Raw genomic sequence first — 16,305 nt, 5'->3', positions numbered from 1 at the left:
GTTCTAGGCCAGACCCCGGGGACCCAGGCTCACGCAGAGGGAGCTGGGCCGTAAGGCGGAACCCCGGGGGAGCGGCGAAAGGAGGTCCCGGAGGCACGCACATTGCACGCAGAGAAGGGACGGTCAGCTGTGCTGAGGAATTGCCCTGGCAGGAAGGAGACAAGGGCTCCAGACTGCTCTGAACACCACCTCCAACTCCACTTCCAACTGAACTGAACCCCAGTTCCGGGCTCATTGGGGGAGAGCCTAGACTGTTTGGCAGCAGGCGAAAATCGAGGGCACCTTTCTCTTAGAGGTGCTTGCTGTGAGTACTGAAGGACCCTGGGGATTACTGAGACTCAGGAACCGTATAGGGCGGGGCTGACGGAAGCCGAGGCTATAGGCTCCACCCTGAAACCCCGCCCCATCAGGGAAGCAGCGAAAATGCCAAGACATCGAAATAGATCACAAATGAAAGAAATGAAGGACAAAAAGCAACTGGATATAGAGTTCAAATCTACGCTTATAAGATTTTTCAAGAATTTCCTAGAAAAGATCAATAAGACCTATGAGGATATGAAAAGGGATCAACTAGAATTAATAAGGAATCAACAAGAAATGATAAGGGATCAACAAGAAATAAAGAATACATTGTCTGAAATAAAAAATATTCTACAGAGTCCTAAAAACAGAATAGAAGATCGCAAGAATCAAGTCAAAGATTTGGAACATAAAGAGCCAGAGGACACTCCTCTGCAGAAGATAGAAGGCAAGAGAATCCAGAAAATTGAAGATAATGTAAGAAACCTCTGGGACAACTTCAAACAATCCAACATCAGAATCATGGGGGTCCCAGAAGATGAGAGAGAGCAAGATATCGAAAACATACTGAAAGAAATAGTGACAGAAAACTTCCCCCACCTGGTGAAAGAATTGGACTTACAAGTCCAGGAAGCACACAGAACTCCAAATAAGAGGAATCCAAAGAGGACCACACCAAGACAAATCATAATTAAAATTCCAAGAGCAAAAGACAAAGAGAGAATATTAAAAGCAGCAAGAGCAAAGCAGGTAGTTACCTATAAAGGAGCACCTATACGATTGTCAGCTGATTTCTCAACAGAAACCATACAGGCCAGACGGGAATGGCAAGAAATATTCAAGGTGATGAATAGTAAGAACCTACAGCCAAAGATAATCTATCCAGCAAAGCTATCACTCAGAATAGAAGGTCAGATAAAGAGCTTCACTAATAAAAAAAAGCTAAAGGAGTTCATCACCACCAAACCAGAATTATAGGAATTCCTGAAGGGGGCTCTTTCGGAAGAGAAAGTAAATAAAGATAAAAATTATGAACAACAAATACGTAACTATCAACAAGTGAATCTAAAAACCAAGGATATTTAAAAAAAAAATCTGATGAACAATATTAACTGTTGAATATAATAGAATCAGAGGTATGGAAGGGGAGTGAACTGACGATTCTTGGGGAAAAGGGGAGAGGGGGATGTGGGAAGAGACTGAACATAAACTGTGCACCTATGGATGAGGACAATGGGGAGTGGGGAAAGGGCAGAGGGTGGGGTGGGAACCTGGTGGAGGAGAGCAATGGAGGGGGGGGGGGAAAGGAACATTTGTAATAATATGAACAATAAAAATTTATTTTAAAATAAAATAAAATAAAATAAAACATAAAAAAAAAGAAAGCAAGCACGCTTAGCCCACACTCAGTCATCTAACTGTGCAAGTCCGTGACTTCCTGTTCAGATATTGCCAGGAGACCTCTCCCCATGGTTTCCAGGAACGACCTGCACCTGCCTTCTGGTTCCTCTCCCTTCCTGTCCTGTCTTGGGTCACCCATGACTGCTCTCCCAAAGCCACGCAGGACTGTAGGGGTGGCTGGTGGGGACCAGGTGACGGAGGAGAGCCAGGGCCGCCAGCAGTCGCAGCCATGCCTCGGACCCGTGAACAGTTACCGGGTGGAATGCAGGCCCAGCACTGCTAAAGATTCTAATTTTTCAAGGAAAGTCAGACATATAGATCTGTATGTAAAATCTTTCCACACTGAAATTAATTACTAACTTAAATGTTTTGAAAATGCAGCCAAGCAGGCCTCTCTGAGAAGTCCAGCCCCTCTCCACGCCTCTGCAGAGGGCTCTGCCCCAGCCAGGAGCTCTCTCCGCAGTCCCTGCTCCACCTCCCAATGGCCCCCACACCCCTTCAGGTCCAGAACAAAGGTCCAGGGTCCCCACAAAACTGCCCTTGCCCTGTCGGTTGGGCTCAGTGTATAGAGCGTCGGCCTGTGGACCAAAGGGTCACGGGTTCGATTCCAATCAAGGACACATACTTCAGCTGCAGGTTCTCCAGCCCCAGTAGGGACACATGTGGGAAGCAACCAAGCAATGAAACTCTCATTTTAATGTTTCTCTCTCCCTCACATACCCTCCTCCCTCTCTTCCATTCTCCCTAGAAATCAATGGAAAAAATATCCTTGGTTAAGGATTAAAAAATAATGAAAATAAAACTGCTTCTGCCTCTGGTTCCTGCTCAGGAAATGGCACTGTTGGATAGCCAGGTTTCAGGGAGCACCCAGGGATGTCTCCCTCTCTCCACCAACTCTGAATTTGGGCTCCTCTGTTCCCTAATCTTGACTTCATTCCTACCCTCACTCCCACTAGCCTGATTCACCATCATCAGTTCTCATGCCAATGGTTATTTCAACAGCCTCCTCCTGGTGTCCCAGCCTGGCCTCCAAAACACATCCCAAAACTTGCAGCCAGACCTTCTTTCTAAAATGAAAATGACCCACTCTCACACCTTCACTCTTGTCCATGTACTTGAAAGTCTGACCTTGTCACTCCTCTAAGCTGCTGGACTATGTGAAGAAACAGAAGTCAGCTGCCCCTGGACCCGCTATGGCCTTGCAGCATTAGGTTTTTGGTTCTGTTTGATGTTTTCCTCAATATGTGCCTGCATCGCTTTAATAGAAATATTCTGGAGGAGGAGAACCAAAGCGTGAGGGACCTCAGAAATTCAGGGAGCAGAACACGTCCACGGGACGGACACCCCGTGGGATGCAGCAGTGAGGTCCTGGCGAACACCCACCGGGCCGGGGAGTCAGCGGGTCACCGAGAGCGGGGACATCAGAGGCGGATAAGCAAAGACATGCCAACCAGACACTCAGGTGAGGAGACGAATGGCCCACCGGACCCTGTGGCCATGTAGCTTTGGGGTTTTTGTTTTTAATGAAAGACCTTGTCCGTATTTACAACCAAAAGAAAGGGCCAGAGGGGACAGGAGAGCTGAAGGCAGGGTTGGAGACGAAAGGACACTGGTCCTCAGATCTGGATGTGCCCTCAGGAGTCTGTGGGGAAAGGAGCAGGAAGCCACTCGGGAAGCGAGCTGCTGGCCTCCATTTTCTCAGAAAGTAGGAAAGGCAGGGCTGGAGGAGACAGGAAGCTTCGGAGGGAATGAAAGAGGGACTGACCGAGGCTTAGGGAGATGGATGGCGCCAAGACCAGGAGACCGTCACTCCGTCCCCTGGCGGACAGAGGACAGACAGCCAGGAGACCATCACTCTGTCCCCTGGCGGACAGACAGCCAAGAGACCGTCACTCCGTCCCCTGGCGGACAGAGGACAGACAGCCAGGAGACCGTCACCCCGTCCCCTGGCGGACAGAGGACAGACAGCCAGGAGACCGTCACCCCATCCCCTGGCGGACAGAGGACAGACAGCCATTAGAGGGGTCAGAGGATCCAGTGGCATGCTGGCCAGTCAGAACTGAAGACCAGAGGGCAGCAAAAACAGGGTGTGGCTCTGGGAGGCGTGGCTGAGAAGGCAGAGAGGTCATCTAACTTTCCCGGCCTCCGAGGTTCAGTGGTTGAGCCTCAACCCAGGAACCAAAAGGTCAACAGTTCGATTCTGGTCAGATCACATGCCCAGGTTGTGGGGGCCATGCAGGAAGCAGCTGATGGATATTGATGTTTCTCTCTCATCGATGTTTCTATCTCTCTGCCTTCCTCTCTTTCTAAAAATAAATAAAAACATTTTTTAAAAAGAGGGAGAGAGGCTCCAGAAGCTTGAGGCTGTCGGCTGGCTAATGGCCATGGAACTTATTGAGCGATGGGGCCGTTCCAAAGAAATCCGTGAACGGCAGAGGGCCCGGGGTCAGTGGTGCCAGGGCCCGGAGAGGAAGGAATGGCACAGCACGAAGAACACATCCTGAGACGAGTTTATCAGACATCACCTGAGCTTAAGCTCCCCGCAGACTTCCTTGTATAAAACTTTGTATTACTAAGGTTGAGTAATATAAAATTGCCACTTTTATAGTTCTAAAATGTCAAATATTAGCAGATAAATTTCAGCAGTTGAAGCAAATAGTTGCCCTTTTTTTTTTTCATCCTTAACAGAGAATATTTTTAATTGACATTTGAGAGAGAGAGGAAGGGAGCAAGAGAGAGAAACATAGATCAATTGCCTCCTGAATGTGTCACGACTGGGTATGTGCCCTGACCAGGAATTGAACCCAAGATATGTTAGTCCACAGAACGATGTTCCAACCTATACTGGCTTCTCTTGAAAAATAAAACCCACAAAGAACTATCCTCATATCATCACTCACCTTCCCCTTCCACGTGGCTTCATGGGCCAGACCTGAGTGGGGCTCCGTTAAGAAAGATGACCCGCTATCCCCTATGGCCTTGTGCCTTGTGCCCTTCACAGCTCACATCACCCGCCTGGGTGCAGCCACCTCAGCCTCACACACAGACTCGTACGCAGCTGCGAGGCCCACAGAACACCCCGCCAGTTTCTGCAGTGGGCAGGGACAGGAAGATGAACAGCCCTCTGCAGCAGAGCAATGGAAAGCCTTTCTCTTTAGAAGGCAGCCCCTGCTTTTGCTCCTGGCACCTGCCAGGCAGGAGAGACAACAGGTTCCTACCTCAGCTCCCTGATGCCAGGCCATGCCACAACAGCCACGCCAGAAATTCTCACCTACTGCTCCCAATGAGCCTGAAACCTTCCACTTTTCCCTCCAAAGGCAGGCCACACGCTCCCCTGGCCACCTGAGCCCGCCCTCCTGGGCTGCACCCTGGGGAGGGTAGTGGAACCACCCACATCCTTACTCGCCTTGCCTCCTTTGGCCCACATTCTTCCCTCTCCCTGAAATGCCCCATTTGACCTATCACAGATAGTCCCTCCTCCCTCAGACCCAGTGCAGAGCATCCCCAATGAATGCATGACAGCCCAGGGCAGCCTCAGTCCCTGGCAGGACAACCAGCAGCCAGCAACCCCTGAAGCTGGGAGCCTCAGCTTTCCTGCTTATCAGTAAGGGAGGGAAGGAAGCCCTCTCCCAGGCCTCTGCTCAGAACCTCCAGCCTTCAAGTCCTAAGCACTGTCCAAAGGACTGACAGGGACCTAAGAGGGTCTGGGTTAGACTGCGCAAGAGACTGTCAGAAACTGGTGAGCTTTGCAAAAGCTGCCAAGGATTCTCTTTGGAAACATCCCGTGTACAGAGCGCAGCCCAGAAGGAGGCAGCCCAGTAGGACTGGCTTGGTCCCCTCTTCCTCAAGGTGGACTCCCCTCCTTCCCACACGCTACCTCCAGCAGCTACCATCATCAGAGCCTCCGACCAGGCGGCCCCCGTGGTACCTGCCCCTCCACCGCCCGCTACTGTCCACACCTGCACCGCTGGGGCGAGGAGCGCCGGGCGGGCTGGGTCACAGAGCACCGAGCGGGACTGACAGAGGCAGTGCCCAGGGTTAAGAAGAAATGATCGGAAACGGCTCGTTCTGCTTATTAACACGGCTTTTTCTCCCCGTTAGGATAAAGGCTTCCATTCACTCCCCTGAGCCCGTCCTCCAGGTGGGAGAGCGAGGCGCGGGCGGCGCTCCCTCTCCCGCCGGCACAGCCCGGCCGCTCACCGAAGTAGTCCCGCGCCGAGCGCGCCTCCAGCGCCCGCTCCAGCTCCCGGGTCAGCGCCTCCAGCCGCCGCTCCGCCGCGCTGGGGCCGCCCTCCCGGCCCGCGGGCAGCGGGAGCGCAGGCAGAGCGAAGGGGGCCGGCCCGACGGGCTCGGGGCAGCGGGCGGCGGCGGGGCCGGCGCCGGGCAGCGGCCAGTCGGCGTAAGCCCCGGCGGAGCCGCGGGAGCCGAGGCTGGACACGCTGGAGCGGGCGCTGCCCGCCGACGGCGGCCCGGGGCCCGGGCGCGGGTCCGAGCGGCCGGAGCGCGGGCTGCCGTGGCGCTGGTCGTAGCCCAGGCTGATGCCGCTGGAGCGGGCGCTGCCGCCGCCGCCGTCCGAGCCCGCCAGGCTGAGCCGCGGGCTGCCCGCCGGCTGCGCGCTCAGCTCGGGGCCGGCCGCGCGCCGCGGGCCGCGCTCCCCGCGGCTCAGTCCGTCCGTCCCGGCCTCGGGGCCGCCGGCGCCGCCCTTCCCCCGGCGGCCCGGCGCCAGCGCCGCCTCGTCCCCGGGCCCGGGCCGCGGCCCCCGCCGCCCCCGGCCCGGAGAGTCGCCGCCCGGCTGCGGCTCCCGCAGGGCCAGCCCGGCCAGGAGCGCGGCCGCCTCGTCCGCGGCCGCCCGGGAGCGCTGCATGGCCCGGCCCGCCGGCCTCGGCGTCACCTCCGCCCGGGCTTCCCGCCGCCGCTCCGGCCGCGCCGCCGCATCGTCCGCCCGAACCGGAGCCCGCCCGGGACCCCCGCGCGGGGCGGGGCGGGGCGGGCAGGCGCGGGGCCCGTCGCTCCGCCGGCCACGCGCGGCCCGGGGTCCGCTCCGCGGCGCGCGAGGCGGAGGAATGCGCTCCGGGCGCCGGGCGCGCCCCCTCCTCCCGCCGGGCGGAGGGACTCCTTTGTGGGGGCAGGAATGCGAGGAAGGAGACGGCGCTGCGGCCGCTGGAATGTGGGGGAGTGGCGGCGGCGGCGGCGCCCGGAGCGTGGAGGGGCGCAGGCCGGCCGGGCCCTGGGGCGGCGCGGCGGAGACCGTGGAGCCTGCGGACGCCGCGGGCTGAGCTGGCGGCGGCCCCGCAGTCCGGCAGGAGACTTAGGGGCCGCTGACAAACGTTTCCCTCGTCCTCCCCTTCTCACTTCCCAGCGACGCCTCACTTCCCGGCGCTTGGCCTTCGGCTGAAGCTCCGCAGCCGATCCAGGACCTGAGGAACTCTGCGCGTCTGGGGCACGCGCGCCACCGGGACCTCGCGTGACCCTACGACCCCCGCCTGTCCCTGGGGCGTGTGGTTGCTCACTGGTTTGAGCCCCACCTGCCCGGGGGGAGGGGGGGGGCGGCGGGAAACCACCTAATGCCAGGAGCCAGGGTTGGTTGGGGACTGGTCCGTGTGCTGGTCCTTGGGCTCAAGCTCTCGAGGCCAAGCTAGGCTGAAGCAGAACTCAGGCTGAGCCAGTGGACTGATGACACAGGGCTATGACCACCACATGAGAAGTGAGGACTCCCTGTTTCTCCAGGACCTGCCCTCAGGGTCTTGGGAGAGGCGCCAAGGGGTTGCTCCTGAAAACACTTGCGCTGCAACAGGTCTGGCCTTGGGGGCCATGTGAGGGATGGATGAGAGGTGACCAGGGCTTTGTCCCCGAAAACAAATTACAAAGCCCTTGTCATGCATTTCAAACAGCTCATAGAGAAAAGCAAACCACTATCTATCAGGACATGGTGGATCCAGGAAAACAACCTTGAGTGGATGGGGTCTCTCTTTCCCAGTCTCCCACGCCCGAGAATTCCAGCAAGGCAGCCAGTGTGGTAGGGAGACTGGACCAAGAATTGTGCTGGTACAGACTGACCAGGGTGTGGGGCCTCAGCATTGCTGAGGAACCCACTGCGGCCCATTCTCTTCAGCTGGCAGTTGAGCAATGTCTCACCCGGCACCTCTCAGAGCTTGCAGAATTCCAACACCTAAAACCCACCCCCTAGGCTCAGAGTGAAGGGGGCAGGCACAGGTGGGTTCAAGTGTTTGGGGAACTATTATCCAGAGAAGCTACCTAATGAAAAATCATCTGAGAAAGGAAAGACAAATTAAATCAACAATGAGCTATCACATTTCACATTGTCTCCCTTTTTTATTTATTTATTTTTTAAATATATATATTTTATTGATTTTGTACAGAGAGGAAGGGAAAGAGATAGGTAGAAACATCGATGAGAGAGAGTCATCGATCAGCTGCCTCCCGCACACCCCCCACTGGGGACATGCCCGCAACCAAGGCACATGCCCCTGACCGGAATCGAACCCGGGACCTTTCAGTCCCCAAGCCGACGCTCTATCCACTGAGCCAAACCGGCCTTGGCATGTCTCCCTTTTTAAAAAAAAATATATTTTATTGATATTTTACAGAGAGGAAGGGAGAGAGATAGAGAGCTAGAAACGTCGATGAGAGGGAAACATCTACCAGCTGCCTCCTGCACACCCCCAACCAGGGATATGCCCGCAACCACATGCCCTTGACCGGAATCGAACCCGGGACCCCCCCAATCCGCAGACCAACGCTCTACCACTGAGCCAAACCAGTTTCAGCACATTGTCTCCCTTTTAAAAATGGAAATTTTGACTAGACTATGGTGAAACTTGCCTATACTTCACTGGTAGGAGTATACGTTGGTTGGTATATCCTGTCAGGAAGAGCAATTTGCTAGTATTAACATTCTCACAAATGAAAACTCCTATAAGCAGTAGTGCTCCAAGAATCTAAGCTAGGGAAGTAATACAAAATGCAGATAACAATGCAAGCAAAACGTGTTCATCACATCTTTATGTAATCAGTGCGGTACCTGGGTTTCCAGCCTTCTGAAAAGGAGCTCAGAGGGAGCTCTCTGCCCTCAAGGTAGTTCTTAAATAACTGTTCCATCTCCACTGCTCCACCTAAAGCTTCCAAGATCTAAACAATATATTGGAGTTCAGCCAAAACCGGTTTGGCTCAGTGGATAGAGCATCAGCCTGCGGACTGAAGGGTCCCCGGTTCGATGCCGGTCAAGGGCATGTGCCTTGGTTGCGGGCGCATCCCCAGTGGGGGGTGTGCAAGAGGCAGCTGATTGATGACTCTCTCTCATCGATGTTTCTAACTCTCTATTCCTCTCTCTTCCTCTCTGTAAAAAATCAATAAAATATATTAATATATATATATTGGAGTTCAGGGTCAGCTAAAATGCATTACCCACTCTGATAGTAATAAATAAAAACAACCACCCACAATCAGAAACAGAAACAACCCAAAATAGTGTGCTTTCTCACCTCTGGCCATCTTGTTAGCTATTTTTGTTTAGGGCTATCCAACACCTAAAACGGAAAAATGGTGGCCACAAAGACAAAAAGACACGGGAGTCAATTAATTCTAGGCTCCAACTGGTTATGAAAAGTGGCAAGAGTACCACTGGTACAAGCAGACTCTGGAGATGATCAGACGAGGCAAAACGAACCTGGTCATCCTCAACAACAGCTTCCCAGGTTTGAGGAAATCTGATAGAGTGCTACCCCACTTGGCCAAAACTGTGTCCATCACGAGAATAGCAGTAATAAGACTTGGGCACAGTGTGCAGAAAATGCTTAAGTATGCACATGGCTACCATTTACACAGTTGATTTTAATGTTATTAGAAGCATGACAGAACAAACTGGTGAGGGGTGAATTATACAAAATTGTCCAGAACTGGCTTAAATAAATAAGTAAATAAAATGGTCCTGGCTGGGTGGCTCAATTGATTGTGGATTCAATCCCTGGTCAGGGCTCATACGGAAAGGAACGGATCGCTGTATCTCTCTCACATCAATGTCTCTCTCTCTCTCTCTCAAATCAACTTTTTAAAAAGTTTAGATAAATAAATAAAATGTTCATTGTTCAACATTAAAACAAAGTACATACTTCCATGAAGTGGGAAGTACATTAAGCAAGTGTTTGTAAATATATTAAAAATACTGAACTGTGTGGGACGTCATACCATTGTCATGCTAAGTAATACCGAGTACCATTCAAAATGGTGTGGTCTCATCTATACATTACCCAAATGTGTCCCACCCCACCTTCTTTTGTAGCCTCTCTACAAAATGCTGAGTGTTTATCTCAATTTGTTAGCTCTTTCCCTCTGAGAAGAACAATCGGGGAGAAGGAAAGACCAGGGGCTGGCTCACAGGGCTTGAAGCACCATCCAAGGGCTCGCTGCCCAGCCTCCGCTGATGCCTTCCCTGTCCTCCACTGATACAGGGGTTCTCTGTGCTCACCTCTCTCTCTGGCCTTTTTCCTCCTGGGTTCAGGGGTATGCTGGTTTTATCAACCAGTGCTCTGGGAAAGGTTTGTACAAATCAGGAGCCCTGATTTATAGCATTTGCCAATACCTCCATGGTCAATTTCAGCTTAACAATAACCCACAACCTTCGGACCAACTTCCATGGTCAATTTCAAACTACCAGTATGGTATCACTGAACAGAGTTGGGAAGAAATTAGCATAATCAACATGGAAAAACTAGTATGAGCTGGCTCCAACTACCACCGCCGGGCCCCACCACTGGAGAAAGGAAAGGTTCACAAAGGAACTGCTGGGGCTCTGGATCTATCCTCTCAAGTTCACCAAAACCTTCCTTTGTCCAGGCAGGTGGACACACTCAGAGGCTGGCACAGAACATGCTCCATGCAGTCTCACACCATGTCCTGAACCACATCTTCTCCTTCTAAGGCCCCAGAGGCTTATTCTATCCAGACTGTCCACACTAACGGTGATTTTTTAAAAAAAATATATTTTATTGATTTTGTACAGAGAGGAAGGGAGAGAGATAGAGAGTTAGAAACATCGATGAGAGAGAGTCATCGATCAGTTGCGTCTTGCACACCCCCTACTGGGGATATGCCCGTAACCAAGGTATATGCCCTTGACCGGAATCGAACCCAGGTCCCTTCAGTCCCCAAGCCGACGCTCTATCCATTGAGCTAAACCGGTCCCGGCCTAACGGTGATTTTTTAGAGGTGTTGAATCTCTCCTTGTAATCTAACTTCCATCAGACCCCCTTATCTGTCTGTAGTATGTGTATTATCTGGACCCCAATTATGAACACAATTCAGGGGTTTTCCTACAGTCTTGGGATACACTCAGATGTCAATCAAATGTGGCTGGAGAACTGGGTTAACTAGAGTAGTGTGGATGGATCCCAACAATTCCTCCAGGTGGAGTTTGCAACGGAGGAAGTGCTGGGACTACACTTCTTTCTCTCCCCTAAGCTGGCAGCAGTCTTCACCACTGCAATTTTTCCTGGGAGAGCAGCAGCAATCTTCCATCTAAAGCACACTTTGGCCTGGCTGGCAAGAAGCAGGAAGTCACTGTTGGATTCCCAGTCAGGCACATACCCGAATTGCAGGCTCTGTCCCTAGTACTGGGCGTGCAGGGGGCAGCCAATCAATGATTCTCTCTCATCATTGGTATTTCTATCTATTTTTCCCTCTCCCTTTCTCTCTAATATCAATAAAAAATATATTTAAAATATATATAAAGCACCTCTCCCTGCTCAACTCCTAGGAGCTGGTGATCCCATATACACACACAGCCCCAGACCCAAAATACATTTTCTGCCTAATCCACTGCGTGCCCATCCCCTCTTTGAGGCCCAGCTCTTCCAACCAGATTGAGGCCAAAGTCCCCTGGCCCTGGTATCCCCTTCGGCCCTTCTGGGGACACAGAAGTTTCAATTAATTGGTAGCTGACGCCATTGATGGGTTGGTTCCCCAATCTAAGAATCAGGGTTAAGATCTGACAATTACAGCTTGCTTCCTTCTCCAGGAAGCAAGTAGCCTTTAAACATTTTTATTTTAGAGAGGGAAACATTGACTCATTATGCATTTTTGGTTGCTTCTTATACGTACCCTGACAGGGGATCAAACCCAAAACCTTGGTGTATAGGGATGATGCTCTAACAATTGAGCTACCCTGGGGAGGGTCTGCAAGGGCCATCTTGGAAGAACCCTCACTTTCTTGTCCTGAGAGCTTACCCTACACTCGGGAATAGGAATTTCTGCACAAACTTTGTATGAAGCAAAGACCTCAGCCAATCTGCAGCATCATGGAGAGAACTGGGACAGCGTAGAGGATGCTGTTCATGAGTTTCAGTAATGCTGGAAGCTCCTGGTAGGATCAACTGAGAATCTTGGCAACTTAAGAGGATGTGGAGCCCCAGATCCCCATTCCACCACCTATCGTTGCCATGAGAAGTTGAGTTTCTTTCGCACACCATCCCTTACAGTGTCTTACAGTTTTCAACAATTTCAAAAATTGCTAGCAGTGATTGAGTATTGATCTATGAACCAGGTCAAGGTTCAATTTGTGGCCAGGGCACACGCTGGGATTGGGTGCTCGATCCCCAATATATATTTTTATTGAGTTCAGAGAGGAAGAGGGAGAAACATCGGTAAGAGAGAATCGTTGATTGACTGCCTCCTGCATGCCCCACATTGGGGATGAGCACCCAACCCCAACCTGTGCCTTGGCCAGGAATCAAACCGTGTCCTCCTGGTTCATAGGTCAAGGCTCAACCACTGAGTCTCACTGGCCGGGCTAAAAAATATATATGTATATTTAAAAAATTTCCAACTTGGCTGTCAGGATTGGTAAGGTTTTCCAAGAAGTGCAGCATAGTGCAGAGGAGGGATGCAATACATATTTATAGAATGAGAGAGACAGTGCGTGTACAATGCCTATATTTTTTAAGATTTGATCTAAGATTTTATTTTCCTTCTGAAAACCAAATAAATTGAAGATTTAAGTAAAAACATGGGGGCTCTCTTAGCACACTGTACATTTTAAAGCTGCTGAGTCAGGCAGAAAAACTTCCAAAAACATTATTTTACCAGGAAGTAATGGTCTTCAAAATACAGCCAAAGCCATGGCAGTGTCATCCCCAGACATTAAGGTTCGATTCCCAGTCAGGCTACATAAAATAATCAACCAATTAATGGATCAATAAGTGGAACAAATAGGTTTCTCTCTCTTCTCCCTTCTCTTTTTCTCAAATCAATAAATTTAAAAATATTTTAAAAAATACAAACTATACAACAGAATCATAGACCTATAGTTCAACTCAGTTGAATTAGTGAGAGCAGTTCACTTTTCTCAAAATTTTGGCTGGATTTTAAATTAGATGTGTGGTTTTCTTCTGGTGCAGAATGCAAATAATATATTTCCAGTATGTAAGTGATTATAAAAGTATTTCTCTAAATACATCCTCCTAGGAAATGATGAAATGGAGATTCCGGACCTCAGGAACACTATTGTAAGATGCAAATGGGAGGCCTTTGCTGCCTGTAAAAGTTACAACTAGAAACACCTGCCAGTATTTTTCTCCAGAATTTTTTTTTTTTTACTGAAATAGCTTCCATTTTCTGTATATAAAAAAGGCTAGTAGAGGCTTAAATTTGCTAGTGTTCAACAGGACAAGTCCACTTCAAATATGTGTGCCACCAATGGACAGTTTTCAGGAACAGGAACGGTTATTATGAACCGAAAGTTTCTGACAGCTTCTAAGTAATTTACTAGGAACAACCTGGCTTTTCCTAGTTCTCCGAAGGCTCAAATGAAAGAGAATTCTTCCTACGTCACAATCTAGCAACAACGATGAATAACGCTAACTTTACCAATGTTGGACCCAGAAATCACTAACACTCATGCCAACTTATTTTTAATAACCTTTATTGCCTTGATTTCAATCATAGAATATACTCAATACAAAAGGAAAATACAGACTATATGTAATCTCCACTTTTATGAAAGTTTTCAAAGTTGGATAATACAATGAACAATGTATTTAAGTCCCAACTAGATTCTACGTTAATTTTGCCTTTCTTACTGTATTATATATTTTGCTCAGCCATGTAAAAATTGTATTACAGAGCTTCATCCCTAATATTTCAAAAATTAGGACAGTCCTACAAGGTTATCATACCTAAGAAAATAATTCCACCATCACCTAATGTACTTCATTTTAAAATTTCCAATTTTCACAAGAATTGTTATAGCCATTTGTTTTGTACTTGAATTCTAATATGATCCACATTGTGTACTTGTCCAATTGTTTGCTCATGCTAATGGGTTTCTCTAACCCCTCTATTTCCAGTCAGCTGGGAACTAAGTCTAGACACTGGGTTAGATTTGGGCTTTTCTCTTTTTGCCTGGGTGCTAGTTTTTCTTCAGGAGCATCAGGTTGTCCCATTCGTGATGCCGGGTTTGACCACTTGATTATGGTAGTGACAGGCATCAGTCCATGGTCAAGACTTGCCTTTTGCAAGTTATCTGTGTAGCATTTGAGCACTGAGTGGACTTTTTTACTAAAGATTTTGGCATCCACTGATCTTTGCTTGATTGGTTATTTAATTAAGAGTCAGACACTATTAAAACACTGGCTGAGACCGGTTTGGCTCAGTGGATAGAGCATCTGTCTGCAGACTGAAGGGTCCCAGGTTCGATTCTGGGCAAGGGCATGTACCTTGGTTGCGGGCACATCCCATGGAGGGGGGAGGGTGCAGTAGGCAGCTGATCGATGTTTCTCTCATCAATGTTTCTAACTTCCTTCCTCTCTGTAAAAAATCAATGAAATATATATTTTTTAAAAAACTGAATCTTGCCAAAACCGGTTTGGCTCAGTGGTAGAGCGTCGGTCTGCGGACTGAAAGGTCCCAGGTTGGATTCCGGTCAAGGGCATGTATCTGGGTTGCAGGCACATGCCCAGTAGGGGGTGTGCAAGAGGCAGCTGGTTGATGTTTCTCATCGACGTTTTTCTCTCTATACATCTCTCCCTTCCTCTCTGTGAAAAAATCAATAAAAAAAATAAAAAATAAAATAAAAAAACTGAATCTTTTTAATAGAATGAAGCTTTCCCTTAAGCCTTCAGTAATGTAGGTTGACCTTTGGGGCCATGGATTTGTTTGGTAAACTTCAGTCGCCAGACTGCTCCCAGTGAGGCTGGAAGATGTTGTCATGTGTATCTCAGGTTGGAGTCCTGCTCCCGGCTCCACTACTGAGAAGACAGCTCCCATGGGAAAATCACAAATACAAGGCCAGACCTAACGTCTCCAGACTCTAGGGAAGTAGGGGCAACTTGGGTTTGCTTAGTGTAATTGGGTAAGACTCCTTCTCAGACTCCTTAATGATAAAACACTGACTTTATAAGAAGAGGTTGAAAATTAACAGAAACTACTGAAGAAAATAGTTGAAATAATGAAATCCATTGCTGTCAAAACATAAACACACTTCTACAGATCAAATTGGCACTCATTGCCAGTACCATCAATTAAGAAAAGAACATATACAAAATGGAAACTGTCAAAATCATGTCTAAATAGGCAGGTCAAAGTTTTAAAGAATAAAAATAATTTCAAAACGCAAATTTCTGGTTTTCAGAATTCAAAATAGAACATGATTTGCAGTGTCCAGTTAACCAAACATTATTGAGATATGATATTCCAAGATACTTTTTAAAAAAATATATACTTTATTGATTTTTTTACAGAGGGGAAGAGAGAGGGACAGAGAGTTAGAAACATCGATGAGGAAGAATCATCGATCAGCTGCCTCCTGCACTACCCCTACTGGGGTACATGCCCTTGACCAGAATTGAACCCGGGACCTTTCAGTCCGCAGGCCGACGCTCTATCCACTGAGCCAAACTGGTCTCGGCCCAAGATACTTTTTTATGTTATTTTGAAACTCTTTCTGGAGGAAAATAAAACTAAAAATCTAAAAGCAAAGTGAAGCCCACAGGTTCCCGAGTTGTGGAGGGACCCAGCCTCCTTGCAGAAGGCTGGAAGTCCATTCATCTGGGAGGCGTCAAGCAGCATGTTCCCGAGGGCTGTCTTGTTCAGTATGACTTTTCTGAAGGCTTTGATTACATGCCGAGTTTACAAATGATACAAAACAAGGTTTGAGAATTAACCTGGTGGCAAATAAGAATTTTACAAAGTGAGATAATATAATAAATTATCAGTTTGAAATTTAGTTGACACTGGCAAAAAACCCCAAAGGCAGAGATGGAGAATGGGGTTTCTGTTATCTGAAAACTCAAGGCACATCTGTGTGAGAAGAGTACCCTAACAGCCCTCTGGGGTCTAGGCAGATGGGAGTGTTGATCCATCTGGAGCAGATACAGCCATATCTATAGGTTGGAGTTAGGCCCAAAATGAATGGTATACTCAAGGAGGACTGAAGAAGTGGGGAACAATCCAGAGAAGACTGCAGAATACAGGAGACTCTGGCCATCTGGAATCTCAAATCCAAGGCTCTAAGTTACAAGAGCTGGCCAAAGATAACTGAAATATTCTCAATAAAAGGCCAACTGTTTACAATCCAAATTTAAAAAGCACCAC

The 16,305-nt window shown here is 49.2% G+C and overlaps 1 protein-coding gene across 8 annotated transcripts in view; it reads right to left on the bottom strand.

Annotated features, from left to right (window-relative positions):
* WTIP (WT1 interacting protein) overlaps window positions 1–7,110 on the bottom strand; it is a 28,086-nt gene extending 20,976 nt beyond the window's left edge. For 2 of the 8 annotated variants that reach the window (XM_084905152.1, XM_084905153.1), the window contains exon 1: window positions 5,902–6,980. In XM_084905152.1, coding sequence (XP_084761278.1) covers window positions 5,902–6,565 — 664 coding nt within the window. In that variant the 5' untranslated portion in view covers window positions 6,566–6,980. Of the gene's footprint in view, window positions 1–5,901 lie in introns of all 8 variants that reach the window. The other 6 variants (XM_084905157.1, XM_084905158.1, XM_084905155.1 and 3 more) reach the window with 6 other exon arrangements.
* Between the last annotated feature and the right edge of the window lie 9,195 nt (window positions 7,111–16,305).

This window comes from Pipistrellus hanaki (genome assembly GCF_964339955.1).
Source record: "Pipistrellus hanaki genome assembly, chromosome: 15".
In the NCBI taxonomy this organism is placed as follows: Eukaryota; Metazoa; Chordata; class Mammalia; order Chiroptera; family Vespertilionidae; genus Pipistrellus; species Pipistrellus hanaki.
This window is presented reverse-complemented; position numbering and strand designations above follow the sequence as displayed.